Source organism: Lissotriton helveticus, chromosome 4_2 (genome assembly GCF_964261635.1).
Source record: "Lissotriton helveticus chromosome 4_2, aLisHel1.1, whole genome shotgun sequence".
In the NCBI taxonomy this organism is placed as follows: domain Eukaryota; kingdom Metazoa; phylum Chordata; class Amphibia; order Caudata; family Salamandridae; genus Lissotriton; species Lissotriton helveticus.
Window position 1 is genome coordinate 80,509,144 of NC_136064.1, and position 26,229 is coordinate 80,535,372.

A 26,229-nucleotide genomic window follows, 5' to 3' on the forward strand; every position below is an offset into this window, starting at 1 on the left:
CAAACAAGAGCACCCAAGTCAACACACCCACAAAACACATGACCGCCATAAACCATTGGGACACAACCACCACACATAAAAGGAATTCCTCCCATTACCACAATCCTTTGCATCACAGCACAGCTGGAACAAAGAGGCAGAACATCAGAAACAACAGAGACACACAAACACACATACAACCTGCACACCAACACACCCACCTCACCAACCCTCACAGCACCATCCCTACATACCACACACCTGCACACCCCACACCACCAACACCTTGCACATCACACACCATGGCACCCAAGAAAAACCCCCAAGTTCACAGGGAGTGAGTTGAAGGTCACGGTGGATGAAATCACCCGTGTTGAACCACATTTGTTTGGTACCCTAGTCCAGCAGACCACCTTGGCAACTAAAACCACCATGTGGGGCAGGATAGTGACCAGAGTCCAGCACTACAACTCCCAACAGGCCCACATGTCTCCTGGGAGGGTGGAGGTGGGAGTGGGGGTGGTGAGAGTCCAGCACTACAACTCCCAACAGGCCCACATGTCTCGTGGGAGGGTGGGGGGGGGGTCCAGCACTACAACTCCCAACAGGCCCACATGTCTCATGGGAGGGTGGGGGTGGGGGTGGGGGTGGTGAGAGTCCAGCACTACAACCCCCAACAGGCCCACATGTCTCCTGGGAGGGGGTCCAGCACTACAACTCCCAACAGGCCCACATGTCTCCTGGGAGGGTGGGGGTGGGGGTGGTGAGAGTCCAGCACTACAACTCCCAACAGGCCCACATGTCTCCTGGGAGGGTGGGGGTGAGTGGGGGGATCCAGCACTACAACTCCCAACAGGCCCACTTGTCTCCTGGGAGGGTGGGGGTGGGTGGGGGTGGGTCCAGCACTACAACTCCCAACAGGCCCACATGCCTCCTGGGAGGGTGGGGGTGGGTGGGGGGGTCCTGCACTACAACTCCCAACAGGCCCACATGTCTCCTGGGAGGGTGGGGTGGGTGTTGGGGTCCTGCACTACAACTCCCAACAGGCCCACATGTCTCCTGGGAGGGTGGGGGTGGGTGGGGGGGGGGTCCTGCACTACAACTCCCAACAGGCCCACATGTCTCCTGGGAGGGTGGTGGTGGGTGGGGGGGTCCAGCACTACAACTCCCAACAGGCCCACATGTCTCCTGGGAGGGTGGGGGGGTCCTGCACTACATCTCCCAACAGGCCCACATGTCTCCTGGGAGGGTGGGGTGGGTGGGGGGGGGGGGGTCCAGCACTACAACTCCCAACAGGCCCACATGTCTCCTGGGAGGGTGGGGGTGGGTAGGGGGGTCCTGCACTACAACTCCCAACAGGCCCACATGTCTCCTGGGAGGGTGGGGTGGGTGGGGGTGTCCTGCACTACAACTCCCAACAGGCCCACATGTCTCCTGGGAGGGTGGGGGTGGTGAGAGTCCAGCACTACAACTCCCAACAGGCCCACATGTCCCATCCCAGAGCAAGATGTAGTCCACCCACTATTTGGTGATCAGTGCATCTCCCCCTTCAAACTTACAGGTAGGTAGCCATCTGCACAGGGGCACCATCCAATAGCAGGACAGGAACACACATAGCCAAGTATTGTCTCCCCACCTCCACACCACCAAAATGTCCACTCATGTGTGCAACACCAATATGATGACACCAACAACCATGTCCTGATTCCATAGAGATTTGAAATGTAACTACAAGAAACCTGTCCTGTCCACAGCATTGATTCTTACATTCTTGTCCCTCAGGTGATCACGACTTGACACGCCAAAACACCAACCGCCAGCACCAGTCACCCCCTCACAGCCAGGTCTCTCCGGAGAGGATTCCCAGGACACCTCGGGTGCAGAGGACGATGCTGGGCCAAGCACACTTCCAGGGCCATCAGGCTCCCAGGACATCCCTGCCTCCACCACCTTGGCCAGGAGTACTACACAAACAACTGCCACTGTGAGCTGTGCAGCTACCACCACCACCCCTGCCAGTGCCACCCTGCCTGACCCATCGGACGATGATGGGCCATCAACGTCTCAGGCAAGCAGGGAGAGTGGACGTGGGAGGACACAGGTGAGGCCACAGCTCACCAACAGGAGTGGAGGTGTAAGGGGAGGTCGGGGGCAAGACCCTGACCATCATGGGAACGAGACCCTGGAAGCCATTGCCAGAGTGAATGCCTCCTACGAGCGGTCGCAGGCACAGGCTGATCAGGCACATCAAGATTCGCAACAGACCTGCCAGCTGTTGAGGTCCATGGACACCCTTATGGGCCAAATTGTGGACCTCATGGGGCAGCAAACTGCACTTTGGAGGGAGTGGTTATCCCGTGCCACACCACCTCCCCCTCCCCCTCCCCCAAGTGCCCAGAGGGACAGGTCACCAACACCACCGCCACCATCACCTGAGGCCACTGACAGGGAGGTGGACCCTGAACAACCTGCCCCCACAGCTGGGTCTGCTCCGGCTCCAAGACGGAAGGGCCGTCCAAGGCTGGACCCAGCACAGAGCAGTGGCAATGCCCCATCCACCCGCCTGAAGAGGGGCCGAAAATGACTTCACCCTTCCTTGACCCTGGCATTGACCCTGCAAACTATCTTGTTCTACATTGCCAAGCATTGTCACACGCCTGTTGGACTAGGTGTACATCACACAATGTGGTGTCCCCATCGGTGTTTTCATCTGACATGACTTTCAACTCACTCTTCCCCACCACCACCTTTTTGTAAATATGCACAAACACTTATCCACACCCTCTAAATAAAATTCACTGTAACGCTCAATGCTGTGTGATCTCCATGTTTATATACAGGTATGTCTCAGTTGTTGTCATCAGCAGGTGCAGGGGTCAATGTTGTTTTGAATCCTGGCACGGTGCGAGTGACCTAGGGACAAACAGAGAACAACAAGCACAGGTCAGGAAACTGAATCACAACCATCACAAAAGAATGTACTGCAACATCCCACAAACCACAATCATCACAAAGTAAGCGGATCACAGGACACACATCAGGGAGCATTGCTCGTACACCATGACCCACACCCATGTGCAAACATAACATAACAGGCAGCATTCACACACCACATCAAACCATCTACAGCAGACATACGTCACGCATTGAACAGCAGCACAAGAGGTAGTTACTCACATTCAAGGAAAGTAGCGAGCAATGAGCTGACGCCTCTGGTCCACACCTTCTTCCTCCCCACTATCCTCATCACTGGACATGGGTGTGATGGGAGGCGGAGCAACCTGTTGGTCTGCAGGGTCCATGATCAGTTCAATATTGTTGCGTAAGACCAGGTTGTGGAGCAAGCAGCAGGCAATCACTATTCTGCATACTTTGCCAGGTGAGTATGGCAGGGCCCCTCCGGTTTTATCCAGGCAGCGAAACCTAGACTTCAGCAGTCCAAATGTACGTTCCACCACCCGTCGTTTCTTCCCATGGGCCCCATTATAGTGCATTTCACCTGGGGTAGTAGGATTCTGTAGGGGGCTTAGCAGCCATGGCCGGTTTGGGTACGCAGAGTCGCCTAGGTGGGGGGATGACAGACACATACATCATTACCAGGATTGTTGGGAACAGCATGGCACACATACAACACAATAGTCATCACAGCACACTCACCTACAAGCCACGCATGTTCTTGACGCAGATTGGCCATCAGTTGGGGGAAAATGCTGCTCCGCAGGATGTGGGAGTCATGTGCGGACCCGGGAAATCTGGCACACACATGGGAGATGATGTTGTCAGCCAGGCACACCACTTGCACGTTGATCGAATGGTAGTGCTTCCGATTGCGATATACGGGTTCACGTGCCTGGGGCGGAATGAGACCAATATGTGTGACATCAATGGAACCCACTACGTGTGGAATCTGGGCCAGGGCATAGAAGTCCCCTTTGACTGCTGCCAACTCTGCCGGCCGTGGGAAATGGATGTAATCATCCTTGTAATGCATCATGGCATCCAGCACATCCCGCAGTACCATGCTGAACATGGATTGTGACATCCCCCCGGCATGACCAACTGTGTACTGGAAAGTGCCTGTTGCGAAGAAGTGAAGTGCCGCCATCACCTTTGCTGTGGGTGTAATAGCTCCTGGATATGTCCTGCGTGGCTGCAGATGAGGTGCCAATTGGGCTACAAGCTCCTGCAATCTACGTCGGGCAAGCCGGAATTTGAGGATCATGTCCTCCAGCACAGTGTAGGGTCGATGCACATTTGGAGCCCTCCTGTGTGGGAGTAGATGGGAGCAGATGTCAATTGACCAACAGCGCATAGCTGTGCCACAATATCACATCTTGACCAACACAATACAAATGATACATGTTGCAGACACTGATTGTATGTGTGACGTGACCGAAATATAAGGCACTACAGCTAACTACACACACAATGTTCACCCACAAACAACATCCTGTGTGCAAACATATCCAATGTAACATGCACACATGTTGAGAGAACAGCCAACATCACATGACGGAGGGCACAATTGTGGACAAGCGTTCCCACAGACACACATGGACATGCACACACAACACGAACATGGAACGCACCCTCCTTGTCTTCATGCACCCATGACCCTACCTACAATGCTGGGCATCCTCACATGACATGCATGGGCCCACAACAGGCGACACACATACGCATACACAGAATGCATGTATACCCCCATCATTGCTACTTCCACACACAAACAACACACTCACAACAGCTTCTGAATGTGGGTACACAGCCTTGATGTACTGTGTAGATGTGTACAAATAGAAACGTGTGTCCGCAAAACCAAAACGCAACACATCGCCAGGCACATCTGACGCAACTTGGGTGCACATCACTGGCCTTTGTTAACCACTGGCAAGGTCAATAGTATGACCATACATGTAACAAATGGACATGAATGACACACGTGGACACAGGCCATTAACTTGACATAATGATTCTTGATGCATCCCGGACATGTCCTGACACACATGTACAACTATTAACATTACATGTGTGTGGAGACATGCAGTGTGTGTACATACGCCATCCGGGTACGCCTTCCCCCAACACAGAAGATGATCCTTGATACTGCAATTGTGCATAACATATGCTGCATGGTCAAGGACCATCATGGTCACACCCCGCCAAACGCATGTGCGCACTACCGCGACGGTGCATCTTTTGAAAATCATCACTCACTGGCATCGCAATGGCGGAGCTCGCATTCCGCGGGGGCGGGGCCGGCTAACACATACATTTGAATATGCAAGTGGAAATGGCAGTTGTTACCCCCCCTTACAGTCACATTGCAGCACCCACCACAGACCGCCGGCCCTGGCCGGTCACCCACTGCTGGCCATGGCCATTCACCCACCGCCGGGTGCTGGCCGGTCACCCACCGCCGGGTGCTGGCCAGTCACCCACCGCCGGGTGCTGGCGGTCTGTGAGCGCCCTGTGCATTGAGGTCACCCTGGCATGGATGGCCCTGGCCGGTCACCCACCGCCGGGTGCTGGTGGTTGGTGGGCGCTCTGTGCATTGAGGTCACCCTGGCATGGATGGCCCTGGGCGCCCACCCACCGCCAGCACCCGGTGGTGGGTGACCGGCCAGGGCCGGTGGTGGGTGACCGGCCAGGGCCGGCGGTCTGCGGTGGGTGCTATCCAACAACTGCTGCCTACACCCATCACCTCGACCTGCTGCTGTTGAGCTATCCAACAACTGCTGCTGTAGTGCCACAGTCCAGGACCTTGCCATGCCGAGAGTGCGAGAGATCCGGTCTCGTCCATTCACCGCAGCGGAGCTGGATGTCCTTGTGGACGGTGTGCTCCGCCACTATGAGCGGCTCTACGGTGCCCCCGGACAGGTGGTAAGTGCAGTGGGGGACATGTTGGTGTGCATGAGGTGGTCACTGACTCCTGGCTTCTGCAAGCTTGGCGGTGTGCTGTGGGACCTTCACATGTGTTGTACTGTGCACGGCTGCTGAAATATACGTGTTGCTACTATGTTTGTGAATGGCCAACTGTCCACTGACGTTCCCCTCTTGTCTCCCATCATGGTAGGTCAAGCTGCACCTTCGCAAGGCCGTGTGGAGGACCATAGCACGTGATGTACGGGCAGTGGGGGTGTGAAATAGACGACACACACACTGACACAAGCGCTGGGACGACATCTCCAGGCTCAGCAAGAATGTGGCGGAGATGACACTGGGGCTGATTCCAAGATCAACCCGGCTTGCACGACGCACCATGACCCCTCTAATGCACCGTATCATAGCTGTGACGCATCCTGACCTGTCGCCCGGCTGAGAGGGGATCAACATCAAACTAGCAGTAGGCAGACTGTATGTGTCTGTGACTTGTGCGTGCATGCATGTATTGGTGCTCACACACAGTAGTGACATCCGTGGTGCGTATGTTTTGCTGCAATTGCATGTTGGTGCCATTAGCGGAGTGAGCGTTAGCATCCATGTCCGCCAGGTGTAGTGCAGGGTCCCAGGACATGCCGTTGAGGTCTGTGGTCCCATGGCATCACATGTGTGGTGGTCTGCATGCACTTGCCCTGTTTGTTTGATGTACATGTTTCACAGGCCCCCCCGGTTCTTTGACATGAGGATGTCTGGTAGGGGTGGTTTGTGTGCAGGATGGGTGCCACATGTTAGTCGACTGTGAGGAAAGTTGTGATTTTGTAACCTTTAACGTGAGTGTGGCACTTAGGTAAACCTCTTTTCTCTCTCTTTCAGCTTAGGCAGAGGGCACTGACCCACAGACGACGGAGATGAGTGGTGGCAATGCATCCGGATCCGAGATCACACACACGCAGACTGAGACTGAAGAGAGCAGCCCGGGAGAGGGGGACAGAACTGTCCCTGAGGACTCACATGTGGAAACACCATCGTCCTCATCTTCAGACAGTGTTGGTGACTCAGCACTGTTGGTAGTCACAGGGAGTGGGCAATCAACACCTTCAGTCGGTACACAGCACACAGGGCCCACACTGCCACCAACTGCAACAAGTACTGCTCGTGCTCGCCAGAGTAGGGGGAGCAGAGTTGCCTTCGGTGCAGGCACCGCTGCCCCTGCCCCTGTGACAAAAAGTGCACTTTGTGCTGAGGCTGTTGATCTGCTGCGACAGCTGTGTGTTGGGCAGACCAACATGATCAATGCATTCCAAGACCACGATAGGAAGTTGGGGCAGGTGGTAGCATTCATGGAGGGGATGCATGGCGATGTTGCTGGTCTCCACAGAACAGTTCAGTCATTAGCAAACAGTGTCTGCAGCCATTCTACAGTCGTATGGACAAGGTTCTACTTCAGTTCCCCCATCCACACCACTTGATGTCTCAGGGGAGAGTGATATTGCAGACCAGGCCTCATTTTCTGGGTATTGCACTAGAAGCAGCCACAGGCAGAAAGGCAGAGCACGGAGGGCACAGACACCATCCCCTAGGACAAGTCCCTATATTTCTGTTTACTCAGTGCATCGTAGTTCCTTCTCCATTTCCTTTCTAGTCTTTTGCAGACTTGTTTGCACTCATGCAGCTTAGGAGAGTACCACGGAGAAGTGTTATCTCTATATTTTTTATGAATATATTTCTTTGGGAGGACTAGGTTCAAAGAGGACTCAATCCAATTGTTAAAATTTCTGTTAGAATAAATTGGACTAGAGTCTAACGTAGGCCTAGTGTTTTCCACAGCTGAAATCCATGGTTCTATGGGGAGTTTGGACCACGTACATTCCCAGCTACTGACGGAACTAATAGAGGGAGGTGGTCTCGAAGTATTCCAGGACAGAGGAATCAGGAAATGGTCTGACCAAGACAATGGAGTAGGATCCTGCACTAAAAGTTTGTTGTTATTGTTAACGATTGGGCCTAGTAAGTGAACTTTGGTATGGGTGGGACCAAAGACTTTTTGCTTTATCTGAATACCTAAAAGATTTTGAACAAAATCAGATGCAACTGAGTTAGAGGGGTCATCTAAATGCAAATTAAAATCACCAAATTACAATTAGAGGGGGAACTAGTCAAATTGGCTGCAATTTCAGGTACATTTTAATCCCTTGCATGCTTATGATGAGCCCAGCTTGTCATGAGGCACAGTGGAGCTGTGCTCATGACGAGCTGGGCTCATCATATCGGAAGCGTCACTCCCCCGCGCGGCGAATTCCACACCTGTGCGGACGTTCTACGAGAGTGGGCGGAGTCATGATGAGCCCAGCTCTTCATGAGCACAGATCCACTGTGCCTCATGATGAGCTGGGCTCGTCATGAGCGCCGCGCACAGCCCCTCCGCCCCCGCACCGTGGGGGAATTACCCCCACAGCGAAGGGGTTAAAAAGTTGTCCATGAGCTCCAGGGAGATGATAGATTAAAACACCCGAAAAATAATGGGCGGGTGAAAACGTGACTGCAAAAGAGAGATTTTCGCAATCAGGTATGGGGTCGGGTACAATATGGCATTTAAACCGATCTTTAAGCACAATGGTAATACCTCCACCTTTCCCTTTTTCGCGGTCTTTCCGCTGAACATAGTACCCAGGAGGGAGGGATTGCATAAGATCAGGTTCAGACTCATTATTGAACCAAGTTTAAAAAGAAACCGAGCATCAGGACGTTCCTCTTCAAGTTAGAATGGAAATTTTTAAGGAATGTTTGGATAAGGATCTGCAATTTACTAGCATGTCTGCTGGGAGCTATTTTAACGCTAGTAAACGCTCTCTGGGGTTACCCCTCTTGGCTCATTGCTCCCCCCGTCCCTCAGAGTATTATCTGCTATGAACTGGGACTACTGACTTTATAGAATTTATTGGGACTTTCAAATATTTTGTCCATGATTGGACATCTTTCTTCAAAGGACCTCCTGTGTTAGCAGACTTCTTAAGTGAAACCCTTGCTGTCTGGCGCTTTTTTGCCTCTTGATATAGCTGAATGTGCTTGGGCTGGGTTTCTTCACCAGTTAAAATCTGTCGTCTTTTATTGTATTAATACTGTTTGGGCGAGAAAACTCTTTGAAATTACTGCAGCTGCCTACTCTTGGTGTGTCCATCCAGAGAATTGATGTTTTTTGGTCAAGTGTAGAAGCAGATGGGAGGCAGTATTCTGGAAAATAATACCCAATGGGAGCGAACGATAGATAACCACCCCAATGCGGGTGATGTGGCCAGATTCATAGGTCACTCACTTCTCAGACTTATACAGTATGTCAGCCACTTACCCACCTCCCTTCTGACAGTGGGCCTGATTCACAGAACTAACTTAAGACAAAATCATAAACTTACTACCATTTTGGTATTCACAGAAGGCACTTACTCATTTTGGTATTCACAGAAGGCACTTACTCATTTCGGTATTCACAGAAGTTAGGAGTCCTATCTTTAGGACTCCTAAATGCCTTCTGTGAATACCGAGAGTCTTAAAGTTAGGATTTTTCTCCGTTTAGGAGTAGTAAAGTTAGGACTCCTAACTTTAGGACTCCTAAATGCCTTCTGTGAATACCGCAAGTCTCAAAGTTAGTTTTCTTCTCACTTTAGGAGTAGTAAAGTTAGGACTCCTAACTTTAGGACTCCTAAATGCCTTCTGTGAATACCGAAAGTCTTAAAGTTAGGATTTTTCTCAGTTTAGGAGTCCTAAAGTTAGGAGTCCTAACTTTACTACTCCTAAACAGAGAAACATTCTAACTTTAAGACTTTTGGTATTCACAGAAGGCATTTAGGAGTCCTAACTTCTGTGAATACCGAAATGAGTAAGTGCCTTCTGTGAATACCAAAATGAGTAAGTGCCTTCTGTGACTACCAAAATGGTAGTAAGTTGGTAGTAAGTTTAGGATTTTGTCTTAAGTTAATTCTGTGAATGAGGCCCGATGACCCTACTAAAGATCACATGGAGTCCAATGAGGAGATTGAGGTCGGCTGTATTGTAAAATTGGATTTGGCAGAAACGGTCCAGGCATCACACCAAATGAAGAGGGACAAAGCGCCCAGCCTCCATGGCATTCCAGGTGATTTATATCTATCTAAACCTGCAATATGGGCCCCTTACCTAAACACCTTAAGTAACGCCATATTGAGAGGGGAGCACAGCCCAACTTCTTGGCAAGCGTCTACCATCGTCCCCATCTACAAGAAAGGGGAGGTGGGATGCCCCCGCCAATTATAGAGCGATCAGTTTGATTGACAATAGAACATTTACTGCAGACAGGTCCTGTCAAGATTCCAGTCATGCATAACAGATCACCATATTCTCTCTGATTGCCAAGCAGGATTTAGGAGCCAGGTCGGCACCTTGGACCAAGTCTTCTGCTTTAAGATGATGTGCTGCAACAATGGCCGGACTGGCTACCGGACGTTTTGGAATGCTGCTGAGCTGGGGGCTGATTTCGTAGATGGGGACCTGCGTGTGCTGAACGAAATTCGTTTTGCTTTGTTTATTTCTAAGCACACGCAGGTCTCCATCAACGAATTCAGCCCCCACCACAGTGAAATCAGCCCCCAGCTCGGCAGCATTCCAAAATGCCTGGTAGTCAGTCCGGCCCTGGCGGCAAATACATGACCTTGAAGAGGGACCATTTATCTGAGGCAAGCCTTTGATCTGGTCCCTAGGGAAAATCTATGTAGCGTGTTAGAAGATTATGGCATTCCTGGGGGCATTTTCAGAAGTTAGAAAATCTTGCGTTTGGAGACCTTTGCTGTGGTCAGGTTGGAGCATCGGTGGGGATCTTATGCCCAGATTACAAATAAACTGTGGCGTGAGACAGGGATGTGTGCTTGCCCCAACACTGTCCAGTCTATTAATTAATGGTGTAGTGGAGGGGCTGCAAACTGCAATCATGACTCGACAACATCTGCAGGTATTATTAGCACTCATGTTTGCAGACGAAATGCTGCTGCTTTCTAGAACCCACTAGGTCTTCAGTCTCTCCTGGATTGCTTTACATCCGTCCCGTAACGTCCACATTTATGGCACTGAACACTCATTGTTCCTGTAGAGGTAGGATGTTAGTGGAGGGGACGCCCTTGGAACTAGTGAAAAACGTTGACTTCTGGGCGTTAGATTTGCTGATCATTTGTCTTGGGTTCCCCACATAGAAAAAAAGCAAAGCCATATTACATCATAGAGCAGTAGTTGTAATTAGGAATTATAAGGCCACCACTAATGGAATGGTTTCTCCAGTCCTCCAAGTACACAGGGCCACTGCTGGGGCAGAGCTTCTTATGGAGCAGAGAGATGGGGTTGTGCTGATGGGGGTCTCTCTAGTTCTAAATGAAAACACATTTACCAGGTCACGGTTTAGTTTGCCTTGAAGTAAACCTTTATCACCATTATACTTTGATTTAGCATTAAGTAAGGTAGACTCTGTGGTCCTTGTGAGAGTTCAGATATACTGGATACGTCTCTGGACAACACCGGAATTGGCCCTTACTGGCATGCCCTTCTGGAACTTATTAATTTAGACAAAAGTGTATGCATCCGGTGGCTCAAGAAGATAAAACGCCTCTGTGTAGCCATTACAATGGCGGGAGTATGGGAATCCCCAACCATGATAGGCAAAGACATAGCTATCAGGGTGAAGATTGCCTTTTGGTAACTCATACTTTCCAGAGTATGGAATGACCAAAATGAGGGGAGTATCACTGAAAAAAGTCTTCCGCATAAATGTATTCCCAGTTTTGAGTCCTATTTGGTTAGGATCAGGACTGTGCATGCCACAATTCTGTATATTAAATTTAGAATTAGTAATTTACCGTTCAGAATTTTCACAGGCAAATGGGATTTCGGTATCCCGTCGCCTACTAATAATAATAATAATAATATAATAATCCACATTTGTAAAGCGCACAATCACCCGTAAGGGTCTCTAGGCGCTGGGGGCCGTCGGGAAGATTAATCAAGCTATTGCCCAGAGTCACATGGTGCTGGGCTAACCTGCCGCCGGAGCCGGGGATCGAACCCTGATTCCCAGATTCCAGCGTCAGTCGCCCTGGCCGCGGCGCCACACCACACCCACTAATTGCTCTTTTGGGCCAGTGTCCCCAGGGATAGAAGAATATTTCTTATTTTTTTGTCCGGGTTATGTTTTTCCTCAAAGAAGGTGGACCATTCCAATTTGTAAACTAATGGGCCCAATAAACTATTGGGAAACCCATAGCTCTTAAGATGTGACAAAAAGAAACAAATTGTTTTTGCCACCTCTAGGTTTCTACTGAGCATGGAGAATTAGATTGTGTAAGCTCAAATTGGGAAGTGATGCTTTTAATACATTCAGTTTCCCTCAATATGTTGCATTTGCACTTTAAAAAGTTTGCTCTTGTTATTTTAAATTATGTCCTTTCATGACGGTCACTTTTTAATAACGTGTTTTTAGTAATGAGTACTGATTGGTATGTAATAATATTTTTAATTATTTGTGAATGTACTACTTTTATGGGTTTTGTGGTCACACTGTGCCACGGGAACCAAGCTATATCCGGCTGATGAGGCCATAACAAGGTCGAAACCAATGCTAGGTTGCTTATGTTCCTAGTCAGGGAGGACCTGGTCTGGCGGTTTGTGCTGAACTGTTCCTGGAGCAGAGTTAAGACTGATTTGCTTTTGGTTGGGCCCAGACTGAGGTGCCATGCTGTGCAAAATAACAATAGTCTGTGACGCGGCCCTAGTAATTCAGCAAACACAAGGAGATGATGAACAGAGCACTGAGACTTTGGCCTTAGTAATTCAGCAAACACAAGGAGATAATGAACAGAGCGCTGAAACGTTTCAGACACTTACTCCCAGTCACTATTAGATCAGGGTGGAATCCATCATCGTTGTTTAGCTCACTTCGCCAACCCAGGTCAGACCCAGCCATATGCAAATCTCTCTTGGCCCTGTTCCTTGTGGCCTGCCAAGCCAGGTCTTCCCTGGACCGGAAACAAGCATCCGGGGACCAGTTTCGGAGTAACACCCCATATAAGCCAGGCTAGCTTGAATCCAGTGGCAGAGTGAGCAAGGGACCCACGTCTGGGCTTATCCTACCAATTTAGGGTGAACACAACAAACACAAGGAGAGTAATTACCTGTGGCTGAGATTAATTCAAGCATTCCGCCATCACTTTTTTGTATTCTTCAGTTAAACAAAAAATAAAGGCAGACAAAGGGAGAAGATGGGAACAATCTATGGCAGGACAACTGAAAGCAGCCTACATGTTGTGACTGGGATTCAAAAACCACAGGAGTATTCCACACTGAATGCCTAAATTGTTTCTAGGAGCTCTTAAGAGAGGGTTTTGTCTCATTGCATTTTTAATTGTGTCCAGTTCCGCGAATGAGCTGTGAGTTACATAACTGAGAGGCATCATCATTCATTTGTCAAGGTTTGTCAAAACCCTGCGCCTGCTTGAAGCAGGCGTAAGGATTGACCCAGCATTGTATAGATAGGGCACCCCAGAGCCTTGCTGGAGCTGCTTCACGCTTGCGAGGCAACTCCAGCAATGCGCCTCCTTTACGGCACAGATGCGTCACACATCTGTGTTATGGTTGTTTTCCCTGAGAACGTTTGCTATGTCATTTCTATGATGCACTGTTGGTTCTAGATTTTGATGTTAAGTGTTCTGTGTGGAACCTCACTTGGGCAGTTGGAAGTTGGATCCAGGTCCGTGAGGGTTGTATGTTGTACGCTACGAATAAACCACTAATCTGACCATAATTGTCTCAAAAGCATCATTTTAACATTGGCGACGAGGTCATACGATGAAGAAACAACCCTACACGATATTCCTTACAGAAGCGAACCTGCAAGTGTTACGCATGAATTTGTAACATTGCCTTACCGCTTGTCTCGGAACTCTGCCTTGACTCTGGAAACCTGAACAAGAGAAAACATCGACTCATCAAGTACTGTTTGGTTTCCTGCGTGGATGGTACTTGTAGTGGAGAGTTTGGTGTTGTGGCCTTTGATCCGTAGCGGAGATGTGCTCAATGTCAATCCCAATGAAGAATGATGACGTATTGGTGGATTAACGGTCGTTCCTGTGGAATCCTGGAGTCAGACTGCATATCATCATTCTAGTCATTAAGATCGCAACATGCACACTCTCGTTCACTGCGTTATGACGTATGACGCAACCAGCCATTTTGTCTGATTAACATTTGCCTGTCAGTTCGCCGTCGCTGTTGCTGTTTCTTCTCAACGAAATTCAAGGTATGCGAATAATAAAAAAAAAAGGGGGAGCGTGTACTGACAGTTCATACTACGGAACGTAATTACCATAGTAGTATGTGCCGGTGCTCATCGTAATTTCTTCACTCTGGGTGAACGTTGACAGTTCATAACAAGTGTTGTCATCCTCTTGACAATTTAATTACGAGTATTTAGACGTCACGTACTCACCAAACTTTGGCAACAAACAACAACTACACTTTATATTAGCGGAAGTGCACACAGTGATGCACACACTATGCCTTATTGACAATCTACAGTGATTTACATACTGTTGGAGAGTTTTATATTAGAGGAAGTGCACAAAGTGATGCACACACTATACCTTATTAACAACCTGCAGTGATTCACACACTATTGGCGGACACTGAATTACTTGTGTATCATTTCTTTTTTTATTATTTCAAAGTGCATATAATTTATGCACACAATATTATATGTATTGAATTTTGCAGCATTTTACACAAACGTATAGTTTTACCTTGAGCATGTTTTGAATATTTGTGTTCTTAATTTCATTATCATCCACAGGATCAACATTTTTTTTGTACTATAGCAATTTCATCTGAACCTCCCCATTTTCTATCTGAGAAAGGTGAGCCTGTTTTACCGTGGAAGAGATGGAAAGTAATTTTTGATTCTTACCTCAGCCATTGGAGGTGAGAAGTTTTCTTCAGTTCGTAAACAAGCAATTCTTCTACACAATTTGGGAATCGAGGGAAGGTGTATTTATGAAAGTTCAGATGAAATTGACATTGGTAATGATACTGGTGAACCAGGTAATGTCTATGATATGTCCGTGCTAATACTTGAGAGACATTTTGGAACACACATTAATGTGGTTTTAGAGAGGCACAAATTATTTTCTAGGATTCAGGGGAAATGTGAAAGAATTTCTAGCTATGTGGCTTCTCTTAAAACATTAGCGCGTACACGCGAGTTTGAACATTTAATGGATTCCTTGATAAGGGATCAGATTGTTAGATGTACAAAGAATGTCAAGGTACAAGAGAAGTTGTTAAGCAAAAATCCTAACCTAAAAGATGCTGTTGCTATCATTGAAGGGATGGAAAACACAAGTATGTGGGTGCGTGAAATGTGTGTTGAAAAAAGTAAAGATACCACAAACTCATAGACAAAGGAGTAATTGAGGAGATTGAGAGCTCTGAGTGGTTGGCTCTGGTGGTTTTGGCACCCAAAGATGGTGGGAAAGAGATACGTTTATGTGCAGATTTGAGAGGACTCAACAAATTCATTTGGGTGGATAGACAACCTTTACTAAACATCAATGAAACACTTACTCTCATTAAGGACACAAAAATGTTTAGTGTTATGGATTTGTCTTCCGCTTACCACCAGGTTAAGCTACATCCGGAGTCTAAACATTTAACTTCATTTGTCACCCCTATTGGAACTTTTCAGTTTCTAAGGGTGCCCTTTGGACTTGCTTCCGAAGCGGCATGTTTTCAGCGAATAATGAAGCAAGTGTTAAATGGTTTAGATGAAGTTCTGTTTTTCCAAGATTATATTTTGGTTTATGGAAAGGATTATCAGGAACATAATGGTATTTTATGGCAGGTATTGGAAAGATTACAGTCTGCAGGATTGGTGTTAAAAAAAGAAAAGTGTAATTTTATGGTTACTTCTGTAACATATCTTGGACATACGATTTCTGATGAGGGTGTTAGTCTTAAACTGGAGTTAACTGAAAGCATAGTTGAGGCACCTAAACCCACTAACAAGGACCAAGTACGTTCATTTCTTGGACTCGCTGAGTTTTGTTATAAGTTTATACAAAATTTTGCTTTGATCTCTCAGCCATTGAGATCTCTTTTGAAGAAAGGTTCACAGTTTGAATGGACTAGTGATTGTGATGTGGCTTTCACTAATGTGAGGAAGAGCATTGCAAAACTACCAACTTCAGGAAATTTTGATGTGAATAAAAAAACAATCTTGTCTACTGATGCAAGTTTGTGTGGACTAGGGGCCAGATGTAGGTAGAATAGATTTACCGATTCTTAATTACCGAAAATTACCGAATTTTACCGATTCGGTAATTAAGAATCGGTAAATCTGAGGGGTGGATATGTAGGTATTCCAGATGTGCTGGAATAACGAATCGGAAAAATTCGGTATTTACCGATTCGGTAAATTCCGAATCGGTAATGCCCATTCATTCCTATGGGCTTTGAAGCCCATAGGAATGAATGGGCATTACCGATTCGGTATTTACCGAATCGGTAAATACCGATCTTCACAAGGGTGCAGGGGGTGTCACTTTGACACCCTCTGGCCCCCCAAAACAGGCTCGGGTGCCATGTGGCAGGCATACATGCCCTAAGGGCAGGTCTGCCTGTCACATGGCATAGGTGTGCATGCACACATGTGCATGCACACCGGAATCGGTATTTTACCATCAAATTGGATTTGATGGTAAAATACCGATTCGGTAAGGCCTCTGGGACTCAGAAGAGTCCCACCTACATCTGGGTGCCTCAGATTCGGTAAATTTACCGAATTTTTATTTGACCGAATCGGTAAAATTACCGATTCGGTAATTTTACCGAATCGGTAAAAAAATGCCCCCTACATACCTGTCACCCATTTACCGATCGGTAACTGCCAAAGTCGGCCGTTACCGGTCGGTAAATGGCCTGAAACGGCCACCTACATCTGGCCCCTAGTGCTGTACTGTCCCAAGTTGTTTATGGTGAATTGAAAGTAATTGCTTTTGCGTCACGTGCATTGAGAGGAGCAGAGAAAAGGTATTCCGTGGGGAGGGAGGTGCGAGAGAGGGGGAGAGGGGGAGAGGGAAAGGGAAGAAGGCAAAAAATGGAAAAATGAGGGAATGGTGCAGATACGATAATGGTCAAAGGATGCCAGCAGGGAAAAAGATGTCTGAAAGGATTTCCGATATAGGTTGCTACACTCAATTTGATGGCACACATTAATATTTGTACAATAAATGTGGGGGGATTAAACGATTGGAGGAAAAGACAGAAATTAGCATACGTGGTAAAACATAATAGAATAGATCTTCTCTGTTTACAAGAGACCCACCTTCCCTGGTCTAAGAGAAATTTGCTTTTTATAAACGGATTTGAATTATTAGCCTGTACAACACAAACATCAACTATTAGGGGGGTCGCCATTCTAGGAAGGAAAAGTCTAGGGAAAGCGAGGAAAGTGAAAGTAGATAGCAATGGAAGATGGGTGATTATCGAGATGGAATTGGGCCTTACTATTTGTACGGTATACGGCTCTAATGAGGACGACCCGGAAATTTACGATTTTCTAGAAATAGAGCTCGCAAACTGGCCCTCTCCTTTGGTTTTTACAGGAGATTTAAATATCTCATCTGAATGGGGGATGGGCATATCATATCAGGGGAGAAAACCCAGAGTTTTTAAGGCGGTTCAAGCTATGTTAGCTTCTCATGGGCTTCAGGATCTATGGAGAGCTAAAAAACCCTTAAATGCAGGATATACTTATTTTTCAAACCCAGCCCAGAGATATTCAAGATTGGATTACTTTTTTGTCTCTGTTTTAGACTCTGAAAAAGTTAAGATATGTAGACTCCCAAGGGTTTTTCAGATCACAACCCTCTGTTTCTAAACTATGTTATGCGAGGGTTAGAACGGTCTAAGACAAACTGGACTTTTGAAAGAAGGCTGCTGGCAGATAGTAGATTTGTTGACCATTTGAAGATATGGGTTGGTGAATTATTTGCGGCAAATAGATACAACACGTCTCGGAATGGGGTCTGGGAGGCTTTTAAAGTTGCTTTGAGAGGAGAAACGATCAGTTGTGCCACCAGGCTTAGAAGAGAAGATAGGAGCGAAGTAGAGAAATTAATGGATAAATTGGTTGAGGCGGAAGAACAACATATAAAGGATATTGCTTCAGGTGGTAATAGTGAGGGTAGTCAGGGTGTCTTGCTGGCAGTAAAAGCGGTATTAAAGAAGGAGGTCACACAGAAAGCAATCGGGGAGTATCAATCCTCAAGGGCAAAGAGGTACGAAACGGGAGAGCAAGCTGGTAGAGCACTTGCTCTTCGGATTAGACAGGAAAGATCAAAGAATGCGATTGTGTGTATAGAAGAGGAAGGGATAACATATACTGAGATAAAGGATATTCTGTTGGTGTTTAAAAAATATTATCAGAAATTATATGAGGAGGATCCTTTTAATAATAATCAGGAGGAGGGATGTATTGACAATGCACTCTGCTTGGATGAATTGACAAGAACAGCCCTCGATAAGGATATTACGCTTGATGAAGTTATATCGGCCCTGCGAGAGTTAGCGCCAGGGAAAGCATCTGGCCCTGATGGTCTCCCCTTGGAGGTATATAAAGCAATGGAAAAAGAGATCGCTCCTCTTTTAGTAGATCTATTTAACGGGATACTATATTCGGGGGTGGTCCCGGATTCGTGGAAAGAAACTAGTTTTATAGGCTTTCATAAGAAAGGTAAACCAGCGGAGAAACCGGGGTCATATCGGCCTATAACCTTAATAAATGCCGATACTAAACTATACTCGAAGATCTGGGCGAAGAGGTTGGGCAGGATCATAGGCGGTCTCGTCTCCCCGTGGCAACATGGTTTTGTTCCTGGGCGTGGTACGACAGATCATACCTGTAGAGCGATAACTTTGTTTGATGCCCAGGAAGCCGCGAGCGGAGAGATGGCCATGATCCTGCTTGACGCAGAAAAAGCTTTTGATCGGGTGGGGTGGAGCTTTCTCTGGAGCATTTTGGCCGGGAGAGGTTTTGGTCCGAATGTCATCAGGGCTATCAAGGCTATGTATATAGATCCAGTGGCAACAATTACGGTTATAGGGGAGAAGTCAGATAAGTTTAAGATAAGTAGAGGGACACGGCAGGGCTGCCCCTGCTCCCCCATACTATTCGCTCTGTACATAGACCCTCTTATTCAGAAAATTTTAGAGTGCCCTAGAATATCTCCAGTAATCTATAATGGCTATGAAAATAAGATCTTAGCCTACGCTGATGACCTGGCGGTTATCACAACAAATCCGCAGCAGGCACTCCCAGGAATTGGTACAGATGCCTAAAGTTTTCGGTCAAGGCTCTGGATATCTTTTGAATGAATCCAAAACCCAGATAATTTGCTCTAGGAATATACCAAGACCCGATTTAAGGTATGTTGATTCTGCTATATATTTAGGGGTAAAGATTAATGCTTCAGTGGGTAAGATAGTAGAAGAGAACTACCCCCCTTATTAAATCCTTAGAGACAGAACTGAAAAGGATGGATGTTCTTCATCTTTCTCTGGTTGGGAGGGTAAATGTCTTAAAATGGTGATGTTTCCCAGGGTGCTGTATCTATTTAGAGCCATTCCCCTATATATTGAGGAGAAAATTCTGAAGAAATTAGAGTCTGCCTTTATTAGGTTCATATGGCAGTACGGTAAGGTAGACGATCAACAACCCATATGTCCCTTCCGTGGGAAAGGGGTGGGATGGCACTCCCGAACCTTAGACTGTATCACTGGTCTTGTCTCCTGATCCAGATGTCAACTCTGTTTCAATGCGACACTGGCGCGACTAATGTAGACAGTCAGGGTCCCCCTCCAATCTTCAAATTGTTGATTGGGGGCAAAGCAACGGGCCTATTGTTGACGGAACTGGAATGTAGGTTCTATAGGAAGGCACGATTTAAGACCCTACTGGGGGCATGGCAAGTATGGAAATCAATCTTAAAATTCTTTCATGTCCCTAAAATTAACCCTTCTCTTCTTTTGGAAAATTCGAGTCTTTTTCCTCAGTTAAGTAATGATGGGAACCTACAAATATGGAAGGGCTTAGGGGTTAAGACTATTGGAGACCTAATGGTAGGAGACAAGATAAGTGGGTTTGAGGACATGCAAAGGAGATATGGCCTCCCTGTAAATCAGCGGCTTATATATGGCCAAATCTCGGGTATCATACAGGCTTTTAGGCTAAAACTTAAACCCCTGGTAGACTTCCCTGTGGTTGAGGGCATTGGAAGAGGATGTAGGAAGATAAAAGAGGTTTATAATATGCTGGCATCCAGATTACAGGATGATGTAGGAAAAGTAGAAAGTGACTGGGCAATTAAATTGGGAAACCCGGATGTTGATTTGCACCTAGCATTATGGTTGAATAAAAAGATCTTTCGGGCGTCCAATTTACGGGCACAACATTTTAAAACAGTTTTTAATCTGTATCATACACCGGCAAACTATTTGCCTGGGGTGTCAGGAATGATGATTGCTGCCCGAGATGCAATAAGGGGCAAGCAGACTTATTACATATGTTTTTTACTTGTGAGCGGCTGGCCCCTGTCCTGGATGGAATAACAAAATGTTGGGATGGGAATGTCCCCTGGGAGGTATACTGTCATGTTGCCCTATCCTGAATGCAAAACTGTAAATATATGTTTTCCCAGATTTTGGTAAAAAAAAAAAAAAAAAGAGAAAAGGTATTCCGTGATTGAGAGGGAGGCGTTGGCGGTATTTTGGGGAATCCTCCATTTACATTTTTTTTATGGGGATACCATTCACTGTAAGGTCTGATCATAAACCATTTTCAAGAATTTTGACTTCTAGGGAGTTAGACAATCTTTCTCCTAGAATTTCGCGTTGGCTAGATGGGCTGTCAGATTATAATTTTGTGGTTGAGTATGTACAAGGTTCTAAAAATTGCTTGGCAGACTGTATGTCAAGATTACCCATTCATTGTAATGAAGTCAATGTGGATTCTCCAAGCATAAATTGGATTTGTGAATCAGCTCTAGAAAACAAAGAATGGGATGACTCTTATGTGAATGATCCTAATTTGAAAACTTTGAAAGATTTCATCGTGAAAGGATGGCCTGATAGGAAAATGTTAGCTTCCTCCATGGCAAACTATTTTTGTGTGAGAGAGGATTTATGTATTGTTGATAAGAAGATTTTGAGAGGGAGACGTCTAGTTCCTCCTTTCAATCTAAGATCCAAAATTATAAATTTGGCACATGAGGGTCATTTAGGCCGCAATAAAACAAAAGCTAGACTTCGTCAGTGGTACTGGTGGCCCAGGATGGACCATGAGGTAGAAAGTGTTGTGAAAGATTGTTGGCAGTGTGCCAACAATGATAAATCCCAAAAAACTTTCTCAGCACCAATTTCACCCATTGAGATACCTAGTGAACCATGGACGAAATTGGGATTGGATATTGCGGGTCCATTTGAGTAATTGAACCAAAGTGAAAGTTTCGTGATTTTACTGGTGGATTATACTTCAAAATGGGTAGTGACCAAGTGTGTTTCATCTGTTAACTCTCAAACTGTTATCGATTTTCTAAAAGATGAATTTTCCAGAGAAGGAATTCCAAAGACTTTAATTACTGATATTGGTACACAATTTGTGTCTTCATATATGGAGCAATTTCTTTCTAGCTTAGCAATTGTCCATTTTAAGACTGCTCTGTATTCACCTCAGTCTAATTGTTTAGCAGAGAGCATGACATTTTTTTTAAAAAATTGTGCTCAACGTGCCATTCAAAATAAAATATCTTTGAAAGTGGCTTTGAGAGAAACTTGATGGGCACATAGAGTAACACCTAATAGCGCCACAAATGTTTCTCCTTTTTCTGTACTCAGAGGTAGAAAACCACATTGTAAGTTGAATCATGTCTGGTTAGGATTAGACAATACCATCAGTGACCAACCATCAATAACTGATATGGTTGTACGAAGGAAGTTTTACCAAAACAAGTACAAGCTTAATGTTGATAATACACACAGCCCTAGGGTGACTGTATGGAACATTGGTGATACTGTTCTAGTGAAAAAACCTGGTATTGTAAAAAAAGGACATTCTAAATTCATGGGTCCTTTTAAAATATCGGATGTTAAGAAAAATGTGGTTGTGTTAGATTCAGGAGAAGTATGGAATATGTCTTGTTTAGTGAAAGCTGATAGCTATCATTCACAACTTTCTCATCGTGTAACACATAACTCATTTGACAACACACCAAACAGAGATCTTAGTAGACTAAGATCAACACCAGTTTGGCACAAAAATTATGTGATGCATTCTCGTTAAATATACCTTTCATTGTATGGCTCTTTAACAGTTGATTAATAGTGTTACTATTATACTCCTTGCCACATTTTTTTTTATTTATCTTGCATCAAACTGTTTTGTTCTTTTTTGTAGGGGAAATGTGTTATGGTTATGTTTTCCCTGAGTACCTTTGCTATGTCATGTCTATGATGCACTGTTGGTTCTAGATTTTGATGTTAAGTGTTCTGTGTGGAACTTCACTTGGGCAGTTGGAAGTTAGATCCAGGTCCGTGAGGGTTGTATGTTGTACGCTACTAATAAACCACTATTCTGAGCATAATTGTCTCAAAAGCATAATTTTAACAATCTGTCCGTTTTTGCCCCATGGTGCGGCGCACAAAAACTCAACACTAAAAAAAAAAACTTCTGCAAAGCAAAATGTTTGTTAATGTATTTATGAAAGCAAATCCATCCAAATGTGGGGAAATGATAGCAATCAATGCAAAGCATTAAGAGTAAGGATTACAGTGCTTAACTTGAGCCAGTGGTTTCAGGTGCCTGGCACCTGCGCTTAATCGCCAATAGTGGTACTCATGAGAGTCTGCCACAAGGTGGCACTGTTTGTCTAAATTAAAAATGAGCACATAACAGTTGTTTATTAGTTAAATAAATATTTAAAATCACTAATACCTGCTGCCCAAGCCATTCTCATAGCTTTGGGGGCCTGGAATAGTCTGAAGTGTCACTCCATTAGGAGTGCGATAGTCACTAGTTGTGTTGTTACTATCATTGGCTGGGCTGGCACGGGCAATTTTCTGCAGTGGCCTTCTGAGGAGGGCCCTAGCATTTATTTTTTTTACAAATTAAGCACTGACACACAGAGAGGGTTGGAGGTTACGGGGTGTATTCTAGTTTTCCAGGATTTAAAGAGAAGATTAGAACGTCAAGGGGACAGAGGCATGTGATGGTGGCGCTCTATGGTTGTATGAGGTTTTACCCAGAAAGGAACAAATTAATGACCAGCCAGGCAAAAGTAGCTAGCAGAAGTGTAGTAAACAAGGGCTACTGCATAGCAAAGGCGAAGGTGGGAAAACCATCTCCTGGGGAAAAATGACCAACATTAATAGACAAACTATGAATGGAAGTAAACATCATTGGAGAAAAAGGAAGGCGAGCAATAAAAAGTTTATTACTGAAACGTTTGCTTTAAACTCTTACAACGAACCTTAATAAGTTTGTATACTCGGAATGAGATCAAATGTTTTATATTTTAAGTGAGTTGTTTGAGTAGAGTTCATGATTTGAAATTAACTCTCTTAAAATTATTTTAAGGGTTAGTATATACATATCTGTGTGTAAGACGCAGTAAATTCATTAGCTGTTCGTTATAGGGGCATTAATAATATGTAATATGTTTTGTTTATGTCAGATACTAACAGACACATACTAAAAAGTGAATTCCATGATTTAAAGGTACATCTTCATACTTATATAATAACCAGGAACTGGAACAACTTTCCATTGATCTTCAGTTCTGCCCCCAACCCCTCCTCACAAAAGACACACCTCTTTAAAGAAAACTAATTCACACCGAAGTAAGGGGCATATTTACAAGGGCTTTATCTCCGCTTTTGTGGCTTAAAAAGCTAAAAAAGCGGAGATAAAATGATCACCCTATTTACAAGAGGGTGCTAACATGTATAATCGCATGTTAGCACCCTTTTTCCCAACGCCTCCCTTTGCATCTCTATTGAGATGCAAAGTGGGCGTCACTGGGCGTACACCGGATGGACAACCTTGCAAATATCGCTGATGTTCACATCACGATATTTACAAGGCTTCCCCAGCATTTTAGCACACGTTAGTTTTTGGAGAAAACAGCTGTTTTCTCCAAAAACTAATGTCAGCTCAAATGCAGACTTACCTATCCCCAACATTGGGGTGGATTATGCTGATACGACCCTGTGGGTCATATCAGCAAGGTTATCGCCGTTTTGCAGAGAGTGTCGCTGTAAAACCAGCAATGTTCCCTGCAAAAGGACGATAACCTCGCTATCTCTGGAATTTTTATCGCCCTGGAGTAACGCATTGTTAATATTCCGCTACCAGGGTGATAAATTCCGAAGATAGCTTGCGATAATATAATTATCGCTAAGCACGGCCAGCGATAGTTATCGCTGGCCGTTGTTAATATGCCCCTAAGAGTGCTCTTTCACTCTCTCCTCTTAACTGTCTTTGCCTTTGACCCTGTACAGCGCTCCACTGTCGTTTGAGCAGTTATGCACCATACAAATACTACACGCATGCACACAATACAGCTTACATCTGCACCTATCACACTTCCTCTAAGCCTCTCACCTTAACCCATCAACCACTTCCTTGCTAGAAGATCTCCAGCTTCCACCAAAGAAGACCACAGATTCTAGGATATGCAAAATGAAGGTTTTATTCATATACCAAGCAGCATAAGGCAGGAACAGATGGGTAGTTCACACAGGGAGATGAGTTCTGTATCCTCGGTTTAGCCTACTCCTGGGTTACCCCAGGTAGTGCTGGAACCTCAAGCATCCTTAAGATACTGTGAGTGCTGGAGACAGGCACATTCGTGGCTTTGGTGTCAATGCTTTGGCTCAATGTGTTGCTTCTCCTTAAAGGTGATATCGCCGAGTGGTCTTGCAAGGAGTGGATCACAGCAAAAGCGCAGAAACTTCAGCGAAGCGATGCAGAGAACCAAGAGGCTGCAGGATGGACCGGCTCTTAATCGACAGTCTCCAGGGGTTCCTCTTCCTGGACCTCGCTGCGATTCAGACGGTATTCGCAGATAAAGACTCTCTGAGTGTAACAAAACAGGTCATTCCATTTCCCGCTCTCTGAAAAAGAAATGCTCAGTGTGAGACAGGGACCCAACATCTGGGGGCAAGAGAAGTGTTGGAATGGGTAAGAGAGTGGGGTTCTAGAAGAGTGTGGGTGGACAGAACCCAAGAGGAGAGTTTGTACAACAAAGACATCCGCTTCACTGAAAAAGGCAGAGAAGGCATGAAGCAAAAGTGTAAATTAGTATAAAAATGTTTGGGGGAGGAGGGGTGGATCATACTAAGTATGTAAAGCGAATGAAGGAGACAATGAAATACTTGTCTCTAAGGAGCAGACACAACACACGACTCCTGTATCTAGATCCTTATTATGCAATCATACATGGACAGACACACACGGTCACATTCATACCTAAGAATGTCATACATGTTATAAAACACATTCTCTGAAACAACCTCACTCATCAAAGTAACGTGCTCATTCGTAGGAACCCTGATCAACTGTTGTGAATGTTATGGTTGAACGGTATATCGAAAATGGACATTTGAAGCTGCTGGTGAAAGGGGGCCTTAGGCTGAACGTCGCCCTTGCTTTAACATTTCCTAAATCGCAAATTTGGAAATGCAAACCATTTCGTTCTTATGGGCCTTTTGGCCCATAGGAACGAATGGTTTGGTATTACCTACACAGCTATTGGCAATTCCTACACTGTAGAAATCACTATTAGGGAATCTCTATTTTTTGTACATACCATCTTGCATTTCCTAAACAGCCATTTCTAAGGAGTCGCTTTTTAGTAAATGCAAGTTAAGTATTTCGTACATCTGGCCCTGCGTGTCAGCGACTGCTTAACGGTCAGCTCCAGATACGGGGCATATTTGTCAAATATTCGCACAACGCAGTACTGCAAGCCACATTGCTAAGCTGCATGAAATGGTAGGGCACAAATACGCAGTATTTAACATGATACAGCACACTCCTGCTCTCTGCCTGCACTGGCGCACAAACTGCAAGCTTCAAGGGAACCTAAGTTGTAGGCTGAATTATTTTTGTACAGGAAGGGTCACCTCAGAGACATTTTCCTCTTTCTACTTGTGCTGAATTATGCAGCACATGCATAAAGTGAAAAGAAACAAGGAAAACTCTGTATTTCTCCTCGTCACGCCTCTCATGGGGAGGCATAGCTCCCCAGA

At 45.7% G+C, this 26,229-nt stretch overlaps 2 protein-coding genes across 2 annotated transcripts in view; one reads left to right on the forward strand and one right to left on the reverse strand.

The window, feature by feature from the left end:
• Positions 1–26,229, forward strand: part of LOC144752201 (C-type lectin-like) — a 615,868-nt gene that overhangs the window by 263,989 nt on the left and 325,650 nt on the right. Inside the window, exon 4 of the mRNA XM_078640149.1 lies at positions 14,720–14,783. Within this exon, the coding sequence (XP_078496275.1) occupies positions 14,720–14,783 (64 nt within the window). The remainder of the gene's footprint in view (positions 1–14,719; positions 14,784–26,229) is intronic.
• Positions 24,653–26,229, reverse strand: part of LOC144752199 (C-type Lectin CRL-like) — a 39,312-nt gene continuing 37,735 nt past the window's right edge. The window contains exon 5 of the mRNA XM_078640148.1: positions 24,653–25,092. Within this exon, the coding sequence (XP_078496274.1) occupies positions 24,980–25,092 (113 nt within the window). The 3' untranslated portion in view covers positions 24,653–24,979. The remainder of the gene's footprint in view (positions 25,093–26,229) is intronic.